The sequence below is a fragment of the Falco cherrug genome, chromosome Z, assembly GCF_023634085.1.
Source record: "Falco cherrug isolate bFalChe1 chromosome Z, bFalChe1.pri, whole genome shotgun sequence".
NCBI lineage: Eukaryota > Metazoa > Chordata > Aves > Falconiformes > Falconidae > Falco > Falco cherrug.
The window spans coordinates 1,414,141-1,424,912 of NC_073720.1; the positions used below are offsets into that span (position 1 = coordinate 1,414,141).

At 47.0% G+C, this 10,772-nt stretch overlaps 1 protein-coding gene across 30 annotated transcripts in view; it reads left to right on the forward strand.

The window, feature by feature from the left end:
• Positions 1-10,315, forward strand: part of TCF4 (transcription factor 4) — a 240,179-nt gene extending 229,864 nt beyond the window's left edge. For 22 of the 30 annotated variants that reach the window (XM_055698366.1, XM_055698367.1, XM_055698362.1 and 19 more), the window contains 5 exons: positions 1,274-1,409; positions 2,300-2,462; positions 4,649-4,878; positions 5,388-5,529; positions 5,756-10,315. In XM_055698366.1, the coding sequence (XP_055554341.1) occupies positions 1,274-1,409; positions 2,300-2,462; positions 4,649-4,878; positions 5,388-5,524 (666 nt within the window). In that variant the 3' untranslated portion in view covers positions 5,525-5,529; positions 5,756-10,315. The remainder of the gene's footprint in view (positions 1-1,273; positions 1,410-2,299; positions 2,463-4,648; positions 4,879-5,387; positions 5,530-5,755) is intronic. The other 8 variants (XM_055698364.1, XM_055698371.1, XM_055698372.1 and 5 more) reach the window with 1 other exon arrangement.
• The last annotated feature ends 457 nt before the right edge of the window (positions 10,316-10,772 follow it).

Here is a 10,772-nt window from a genome sequence, read left to right on the forward strand (position 1 = left end):
TAAAAGATTTTCTCAAGTTCCCCTTGGCAGGATTCCCTTTTATGTTTCTTACTGCCGTCTCGCCTTGCTGCTAACAATTATCCTGCATTATCTTGTAAGGCTGATTAGAAACATCCCTCCATCTTTTTATCTGCCCAAGTACTTACTTTTTGAGAATAAAAGAGCGATTTACAGTTCTGCGCTGTGTTTCTCGCCCGTTGGACTGGGGTGTCCAGGGGTGCTCCCTGGAGGAGGTGGGGTGCTGAGTATCCGGTGCAGAGGGGTGGCTGTCCCTGCACACGAGTGCCCCTCGGTCCCTCTCCACCTTGGAGTGCAACCAGCCAGAGCTGCCACACAGGACTGGGGAGGCAGTGCCAGCGTTACCGCTCTGGGTGCTTTTATATCAAAGCAACTTCTGACAGTTTTGCTCTTCAGATGCTTAACTCTTCTTGGCGGTCTCCTGTATTTAATGAAGGAGCAACCCTGCTCCGCAGAGGGTGTCTGTGAGCCACGTAGAGAGGAAAGAACGGATGCGTTTCCGTCACGCCCATGCTGTCAGCTCTGATGATGGCATTACTGGAGTGTTTAATAAAACCTTTATTGGTGTATTACCCGGAATCACAGCGTTGGCAGGGATGGTGCCTCTTCGGGTTTGGGACTCAGTGGTTAATGAAATACAGTGAGCACTAATTTGGACGGGGCTTCTCGTTTTGGAAAGGCAGGTGACACGTTATTATGTTTGGGGGGAGCGGGAGCCGTGCCGCTCACTGTCGCAGCTCCCGCTGTCAGAGGCTTAGCTGGCATTACGGGCAAAAAAATGGCAGGCCTGTGAATCTGATCCCCTGAAATGAAAGTCGAATGCCAAATTGAAATTCCTGCAGGATTTCCGATAGCAATGGGGGAATTGAGAAGCCCACAATTAAGCATATGGGCATTAAGATAATTGTCAGATCTGTTGGCGGACATGATAGAAGACAGATGGGTAGGAATCAGTGCGCTCGGCTGCAGCACCCTGGGAGACAATTTGACATTTTACCTGCCTGAGCTGCTCTGCCGTGTTTGTCACGAGGCGTGCGGCACAGCATCCTCCCGGGCGGCCTGCGCGCTGTGCGCCATGCGCTGTGCGCCACGCGCTCTGCGCTGCGCCTGCACGGGCCATCTGCGCCCTCTAGTGAAACACAGCCCGGTGCCATGCCTCGCCGTCCCCATCCCTCTCCTGGGGTCCCCCGGGCTCGGGGCTGGGCCGCTGTCTGGCACCGCACAGCCTCACCGACGCCTTTCCCCTCGCCGGCAGGTCGGAGCGCACCGCGAGGACGGGGTCAGCCTCCGCGGGAGCCACTCGCTCGTGCCAAACCAGGTCCCCGTCCCCCAGCTGCCCGTCCAGTCCGCCACGTCCCCGGATCTGAACCCGCCCCAGGACCCGTACAGGGGTGAGTACCGCCTGCCCGGCAAGTCCACCCCAGCACGCAGCATCCCCAGGCACGTGTCCGGGAGGGCGGTGAGCCAGGATAGGGTGTCTGAGCTTCTGGTGACAGGGATGCTGGAGTCCGCAGGGCATGGCGGGGAGAGCAGGGCAGAGCCTGTTTGCTCACTCAGCTCTGCTCCCTGAAATGCTCCAGTTAGTCCAAGCAGAAGCGTGCAAGCACCTTCCCTCTGGACAGCGAGGTTTGGTGCCAGGGCTGCTTTAAGCAGCAGAATGAAGAGTGTGGAAAACACTGCAGATATGCATCAGGAAGCCGTGAGTTTCAGGTGAAGCTCAGACTCCCAGATTTTCTACCGCCTTTACAGTTCTGCCTGCAGGAAGGATGGCACCAGAGTGCCTCTCCTTGGCTTGCAAGATGTGTTGGACTGTTCTAAGCCTCTCAGGCTGCTCAGGGTTGTTGTCAAGCAGGCCTGGAGCTACCTGAACCCAGCAGGCAGTAGGGTTTGTCATTATTCCTACAGGCAGCTGATCTTCCCGGTAAAGCAAGGAAGAGCAAGCCCAAATTCTTACGATGCCTGACAAGGTCCTGCTCACTCATTGCAGCCAAGGTGTTCTGATTATTCTATGAGAATAACATATTCCAGATTATTTTTTCAAGAGGAAGGAGAAGTTACCTAGTGATTGAAGGACAGGAGTAGCAGCTAGGCATCCTGTACCCCCTTCCACCGAGCAGAGGCAGACCCCAAAGCTGGGGCTGAAACCTGTGTTGAGGAGCTGCTGCCCACGTGCCCGGCTCTGCAGCAGCCAGGGGTCTTGTGAGGCCACAGGACGCAGACCCAGAGCGTTAGGCGATGGCTTAAGCGCTGCTTGACAGCTCATCCATGTGTTTTCTCACAGGCATGCCAACCGGACTGCAAGGGCAGAGCGTCTCTTCGGGGAGCTCCGAAATCAAATCTGACGACGAGGGAGACGAGAACCTCCAGGACACAAAGTCTTCTGAGGACAAGAAACTAGAGGATGACAAGAAGGATATCAAATCAATTACTAGGTCAAGATCTAGGTAACAGTATATAATAGTGTCGCTTCATTTAATTCCTTTACTGGATTTTGATGAAGTGAACAGAACAGGAGGAAACCATGAGGTTTTTTCCTGACAGGTAAAAGCACAGCCTAAGTAGAACGGCATGGCTGTTCTGGCAGTACCGAGTGCCTTTCTGGTACCTGTACTCCAGGACGTCCTCAAATTTGAAAAATTCACAAATTTGGACACTGAGCGAGTTCTCCGCAATCTATAAAGAAATTGCGTTACGCTAAAATATATGAATTAGGCTGTTATTCCTCTCTGCCTACGCTTGCAAATTGGAATACAGTATGGATTTCCATCTCTTTAAAAATGTGCCTAATTGCTGGTCACACCTGCATCTGAACTAACAAACCGTATGCTTTTCCATTGCCTCCAAAATGAATTTGTCATTCCCAGTCCTCAGTTTCTGTACATCTCCAGGGCTGTCTAGGTTGAAGCGGAGGGTGTAGAGGGCTTTGCTTGTTCAGCATATTCTTTATACATTTTGGGAAAGTGTTAGTGAAATCGTAGCTGGATTTTATCATCCGGGGACTCATGCCCGTGGTGAGCCTGAATGATGCTGATGGGTGCTGCAGATGCAAATCCGAGTGAGGGACAGGCTTTACTGCTGTCCCTGAATTTCTCTCCCTGAATTGCATTTCACCTGCCTTGCCCGCGTGTCACCGCCCGGCTCAGGGTGCAGCTCAGGGCTGCTGACACCCTTCATCATCAGTTCAGTCCCAAGCTACGCAAAAAAAATCCCAACAAAGCTGAAATCCAGGTGTGGCCCTGCTATGTTTGGGGGATTTTTTTAAGGATGGAGCAGCAGTGTCCTTCTGCCTTTTCTCCTTCCATCTCTGGTTCTCTGTACAAGCCCCGAGCAGAGGTAAGGAGCGCCTGAGCAGATGTGCTGCCCCGAGAGAGCACCGAGACTCAGACCTCTCTGGCCGGCGCTCACCGGTGTTTAAAATGTTAATTACACTCACATCTCTTACAACTGGAGAAAATATATGACACTCGAGATTTTCTCTGAATAAATGTGTTGAAGGAACCATATGTATAAGTGAGGCTTTCATGTGCGTTTACAGTATGGTAAGAAGAAAGCACCTTTATGCTGGTGTGAGGTGATCATAGTTCTTGTTAATTCAACAAATACGCTGTCGCTTATGCTAATTTATATGTGCTTTGAAGCTTTTGTAGGCTAACAGTTTTGCTTTTAACATGCTTGCAGTTTTAAAAGGTTACTCCTGGTATTTAGTTATATGTCTAAATCCATGTTGTTAGGGCTGCTGAAAATTTATTACTGCATTTGCATAACCAATTCAAATTATATAGTGCTAGTGACTCACCAGTGGATGTGTTTTCAATTTAAAATCATCATTTTATCCTGTTAGAAGGCAGTTTTCTTGCAGAATGGATGCAGAAATTCACCGTAAGGCTCTTTGTAGCCATAAGTTACTTCCGTGGCTCTTTGCCCACAGGCATTTCGATGCCCCGTGCTTGGTGCATAGCCTGGGGTGCTGCCCCAGTGGCTGCCACTGCTGGGGAGGCTGGTGGGGCCTCACCCTCAGCGGTGGAGAAAGTGGCTTCCAAAACCCAAACAATGGTCTGCTGTGAAGGGAGCGTGCAAAGGCTCGGCTGCTTCCTGGCTTGGAAGCTGCTGCTGAGGGGCTGGAGCCCGTGGGACTCAGGTGCTGGCACTGGCGCAAGACAGGGAGGTCCCCTCGCTGGCCAGGGGCAAGCTTCTCGCTCCCAGGGCAAGCCCACAACAGCAAAGGTGGGAGCAGTGCAGGGAGCCACCAGCGTGTCCTCTGGGGTTAAAGGCCAACGATAAGTGGAGCTCTGCCACGATTTAAAATGCTGCAGTATTGGCCATGATAAAAGATGTTACTGGGGGGTGGGGTGGGGAGCGGAAAGAGCTGTATTTTTGCTTCTTTAAAATACCAGTCCTTTAAAATACGAGTCCTTTAAAATGTAAGTCCTGCCTTGGAGGTTGTAAAGGTTCGTTACAAACCAAGGCTTTACTCAGTGTAAAATGGAAGGGGGCTGGATTTTGCAGAGGCTGGGTGGAAGGGGAGCAGCAAATAAGCATGGCCCTGGCTTTGGACAAAGTCTGCTGAACATCTTTGCCCTACTTAATTTTCCACATCATTAGAAAATGATGTATTCCTTTTGTCTCCCAGCAATAATGATGACGAAGACCTGACACCGGAGCAGAAGGCCGAGAGGGAAAAGGAAAGGAGAATGGCCAACAATGCTCGGGAACGCCTGCGTGTCCGTGACATCAATGAGGCTTTCAAGGAGTTGGGCCGGATGGTGCAGCTCCACCTGAAGAGTGACAAGCCCCAGACCAAGCTCCTGATTTTACACCAGGCTGTGGCCGTCATCCTCAGCTTAGAGCAGCAAGTCAGAGGTCAGTGTGCCATCAGCTGTCAGAGGTCAGTGTGCCATCAGCTGTCCTTACAGCCTCCTGGGCTTCAGCCATGCCAAATGCACTGCTGGGGTCGGGGGGAGCCTGGCCAGGGGCGCCAGGGGCCGGGGAGGCAGGCAGGACCGAGCCCTTGGCACCCAGAGCTGGCGGGCTCCTCTGAGCACCCGCGGTGCCCGTGTTCCCTTGAGGCTGTGGCAGTAGGGATCTGCCATAGGTCCTCGGCGGCCTCAGCACGTTTTCGTTCTCCGGCAAGATTCGGATTCAATCTGGAGCTCGGCCGCTCCTCAGCAGAGCCTAAACCCAGAGGTATTGGCAGAGCTTGTGCGTGGAGGCATGGTGCCTTTCGGCGCTTGGCCTGACCAAGCCATCTCCACCGCCTCGGGCCGCGGCCAGAGCAAGTAGCTGCGGCTCGTTATTTTAAATGCAACGAACAGACCAATGCGGTATCAAAATGTGGATATTTGAGCTCGCCTTTTGCTTCAATTCGACAGAAAGAAATCTGAATCCTAAAGCAGCGTGTCTGAAAAGAAGGGAAGAAGAGAAAGTATCTTCAGATCCTCCTCCGCTGTCACTGGCAGGACCCCACCCCGGGATGGGAGATGCCTCCAACCACATGGGACAGATGTAAAAAAGGCAAGTTGGTTTTCAGCCATGCCCTGGGAGCCCCCTGCCCTGCTCCCGGAGGGGTTGCCCCGGGTCCATCCCCCCCTGCCCAGGGCAGAGTGTCCCCAGGGTGCCAGTTTTTGGGCGGCCCCACAATGGTGGCCGAGGCGATGATGATGAGGTGGGCTGCGGAGGAGGGTGGAGGGACCCACACTCAACTCTCCAGGACTGACGAGATTTTTTACTTCTTCCACAGGTCCAAGTTGCCACATTTCTTCATTTAAGCAAGAGACCACTTCCTTAACAGCTGTATTATCTTAAACCCACATAAACACTTCTCCTTAACCCCTTTTTTGTAATATAAGACAAGTCTGAGTAGTTAAGAATCACAGACGCAAGAGATTTCAGCATTCCCGATTATTAAAACCGAGGAAAAAAAAAAAAAAACAAAAAGTGCAACTTGAGGGATGACTCTCTTTAACATATCATGCAGAATGTCTAACGCAGTATGTTACGAGCTGTAAGTGCACAGCCTAGAGACTGAATGGCAATCTTCTCCACACTGTGGGACAATGCATTTGTGCCTAAACTTCTTTTGGAAAAAAAAAAATATAATTAATTTGTAAGTCTGAAAAAAATATTTAATTTAAAATTGTAAACTTGCAATAATGAAAAAGTGTACTTCTGAAGAAAAAAAAAAATGAGCGTTTTTGTTGGTGTGCTAGACAGCTAGTGTTTATACTTACTGGATATTAAAAGGGAAGCTTTGCTGCCCAGATACTTACAAAACCAGCAAACGTCCTAATGAGAACTGAAGCGATGACATTAGCCATTCCTTAGGGTAGGAGAAACAGATGGATCTTATAGACCTATGACAAATATATATATATAAATATATATATAAATATATATTAAAAATTTAGTGAATATGGTAAGCTTTTGTTCATTTGTTTCAGACTTTTTTGCTCCTGTAAAAAAATAGTACTGATTAACTTTTTTAAAAAGAAGATTTTACTGTAAATAAGGATTTTTTTGTCTTATTTCTGTCCCTCTCCCCTGTTTTTGTTATTGTAACCTGTAGTGCCAACTCTGTCTCTGGAGGGGTAGTGCAGGACGAAATGCTGACCCTGACGTTGCTTCTCATTCATAACTAAAGTAGAGAGTTGTTTCTTCGGTCTTTGGGGAAGACAGGACTTGGGGGGCCGGCGGTGTGCCAGCCCCCCGGGCGCGGGAGCCAGCCCTGGCACCCGCCGCTCCGCTCGACCCTTTTCTGGGATTTTCAGAGGTACAAGGTTAGAATGCTACAATGTTACCACTGTGCCTTCCAATGTTTATATCATCGGAAACATAACATAATCAAAGTGGCTGTGATTAACAAACCGATTAAAGTGTTACCTATGTGTGTAGCCTAAATAGTGTGCAGTGAGGCGTTGCTGAATACATGGTCAGATTGGGGGGGGGGGGAGGGCATGACACACCATCGCGGGGGAAAATTGCAAGTAGTGTGACAGATTTGATCGACTTCTTTTTCTGTTGTTCTCTCGTTTTTAAGTGGATTATTTAAGTGTAGACCACTTGCTGCCTCCTCCTTTCTTTGTGAGATGCCAATTCCAGTCATCATGCAGCATTATAACAAGCCTTATGAGTCCTAAAGCATTAAGTTGCACTTTCTCGAGGAGGGGTGGTAGTACAGTATTTCTCTGGCCAGTACGAATGAAGTTTTTACTTAACATATTTAATAGTAACATAGCTCAAACTATGGCACAGCAGCTCATCAGATAACTAGCTTTGAAGTCTGGGCACAATTGAACCAACTTCCATAGTGAATCTTAATAACGATTGACTTTGGTGTACAGTACGATTAACAGATAGTGCTCCTAGTTAAGTATTTGTCAGCATCCTTTTGTCTCTAATTCCAGTTTCTATTTCTACAGCCACACCAACCTGGCATGTATTTTAAATAAAATCTCCCTGTTCGAGTAGATTTTCCACCTATCAACACTGAATAAATGCCATAAATACATCAAACGGTCTAAATGTTCCATCTGTTCTCCTGTTTTGCCAGTTATATAGTAATGAAAAATACATTTGTAAATTTTATGCAACAAATGGCAAACGTATCATTATTTTGAAATTGTGTATGTAAAAGTTATATTTTTACATGTAGACTCTTGTTATTATGTGTTTTAATACATTGTATCAGTTTTTTTGTTTATAAAAATCTGTGTGGTTGAAAAAAAGTCTCATTTAAATGAAATAGTGAGATACAAGAATCTGAATTTTATGTTTGTTTCTGAAAACGTAAAGAACAAATATGATAGTTACCACGTGCTCACCTTCGACATCCCCATACCCATTTGGATTAGCTGTGTGCGTGCTGCAAACTGTAAATATGTTTAGTAGCGATAAAACTTTCAATGTTTTGAGTTGTTGATAAGTTTCTCAAATGTGGAGGTGGATTCAACTGCTAGAGCAGACGCTAGAGGAGACCACGCTGAGGCGTAACTCCGAGTCACAGAGGCTTATGGCAGGAGGAGCGCTGGACTTGGAGAGGCCTGGGTTGTCTGAGGGGGGGGGGATAACGCCGGAGCCCACCCGGCGCTCACGACAGTCAGCGGTCCCCTCGGCGGGCTGCAGGGCTTTGCTGCCCCGTGCCGTGCAGCAGGGGCTCCCTCTGGATGCCGGGAAGAGCACGATGCCGATGAACAAGCCATATTTATAGATTTTTTTTTCCAGGAGACCTCAGAACCAGTGGACCACACTTGGGCTCAGTCTGGCCGAGCGTGCTGCTCGAGCGGGGTAGGGACCGGCAAGGAGATCATCACCAAGATGCTGAGGACTGTGCTTCTGATAAACGATGTAAAAAAAAAAAAAAAAAAAAAAAATTAAGACCAACTTCATGTTTATTTAAAACAATCTGTGGACAGAAAATAAATGACGAGTTTAGTTTCTGGAACTTAAAAAGAAGGAAAAAAGCTTTTCTTGTTCCGCTTGCCCTCGCCCGTGGCTGAAGTCGAGGAGCGGCGCGGGCGTGCGGGGTGGCTGCCGCGGGATGGATGCCAGTGCACACTGCGCTGCTCCCGCGCTCATGGGCCCTAGCTGCTGCAGGATGCACGCTCGTCCGTCCTGGATTTAAGAACTGAGGATCCTGGCTGGATTCCACTCCAGACAAGGCAAGATCTAAACACAAAAAGCCCCGCGAGTGTGTAAATCCTGAATTTTTTTTCCGTTATTTCCCAGCCCAGGTAAGGTGTGCACATCTTGAGCTGCCTTTCTCCGAGGGGATTGAGCTGGTGATACTTTAGCTAAAGCGATGAAGGTTTTAGAAAGCTGTACCCTGTGGTAATCAAACCAGGTTCAGAAACTCGCAAAGAAAGGAACAAATCCTGACTTAGCAGCTTTTTCAGAACTGATCCACCTCCACATTCAAGTAATTTATGAATACGCTGAATAGGGAATCTGTTCATCTAGAACTTTTTTACCATTTGTCTTCTGTGTAGCTGCAAGGAACACTAATGTTTATACAACTGTCAGTCCTACCAGTGATGCAACTTGTACTGATTCAGTCTTCCGAGGTTTTGGGGGGGGTTTTAGTTGTGGGATTTTTTTCAGGGGGCGGGGTGGGGGGAAGGCAATGAAGACAGGCAGTCAGGGAGAGGAGGGGTTCAGCTTTGTATCCCGTCGGCAGAATATGATCCATGTCCAAAAGCGAACAATACAGAATATTGCCAGGAACGAAGAGATTTCAGCCGAAACAAGCACAAATAAAAAAATCTAAAAAAAAAAAATTAAAAAAAAAAAAGAGAAAAATAAAAAAAAAAATAAAAAGGAAAAATTAGTCCACTGGTTGACTGGAAAAAGAAAACCTAGAGGTGGAATGCGATGAATTCCAACACAGCGGGGCACCAGGGCCCAGGGGGCCCTACCTTTTCGCTTTGTTTTTGTTTTGTTTTTTTAAAAAAAACATGTTCTTTCTCATGGGACTTGAAGTTGATTCATATTTGTGCAGTGCTGGTTTGACCATACTCATTTCAAGTATTATAGACTTATGTAATGGTGAAAATATATGAACTGTGGCCTTTTTCATTCTTGTTACTTGTGATGCAATTAAGTGAAGATAAGGAAAAAAAAAAGCAGAGATTTACCATGTATCAGTGCCTGGCTTTTTGTTATAAAGCTTCGTTTGTCTAGTGCTCTTTTTGCTATAAAATAGACTGTAGTACACCCTAGTAGGAAAAAAACCCTAAATTTAAAAATAAAAAATATATTTGGCTTATTTTTCACAGGAGCAATCCTTTTATACCATGAATATTACGGAAAAAAAAAATGTCAGATTCTGAATATTTCTTCTTTGTAGATTTTTGGAATCATTCTGAGTAAAAGTTTGTTACTTTATTTTACTATTTAAAAGATGTTATTTTACCATGTGTTATTGAGATGAAACTGTATGGTAGCTTTTTTTTTTTAGTTGTAGGTCGCAACGGGGAAATTTTTGCGACTATACACATAGCTGCAGCAGTAAAAACAAAAAAAATGGGAAAAAAATGAAAAAAAAAGGAAAAATATATAAAAAAACGAACAGTTACACCTTGTTTTCAATGTGTGGCTGAGTGCCTCGATTTTTTCATGTTTTTGGTGTATTTCTGATTTGTAGAAGTGTCCAAACAGGTTGTGTGCTGGAGTTCCTTCAAGAAGATGACAAGCAAACAAAGACAGCTTGGTGTAGGCCATTACCTGTTTCTCATCTGTAGTTATTCGATGCCGTCATGTACATGACCGTTCTGTAGCAATAAATGTGCCATTTTTATAAACCGTTTCTGACACTTGGGTTTCATTTCATTCTGCATTGCCCATCAGTGCCAGCCAGCTGCCACCGTGCCCCAGCCTGGTTTCGGGGGAGTTTTCTAGGAAAAAGGTGTGCTTTTTTTGCCTTTTTTTTTTTTTTTTTTTAATAAATGTGTCTGTGTTTTGGGTACAAACCCATTGTTTCCATTGTCTTGGTGTGGGGGATCGTGGTGCCAAGTGACCAGTGCCAGGCGCTTTGAGCTTCCCTCCGTGGTGCTGCCCTCACCGGGCAGTAACGTGGGCAAAGCGCTTTCCAGGGAAGGTGATACAAAAAGTCCAGATCATTTTCATTCTCATTCTCATATAGAATTTACTCTGCTCTGTAAGTAAAATGTCTGTATTTCACCCTAAAACTCTTTGCGCCCCTGGAAGAACCCAAAGCGCCAGCTAGAGCCAGCAAGGGATGCTGTACGGGGGCTGTGCTGGAG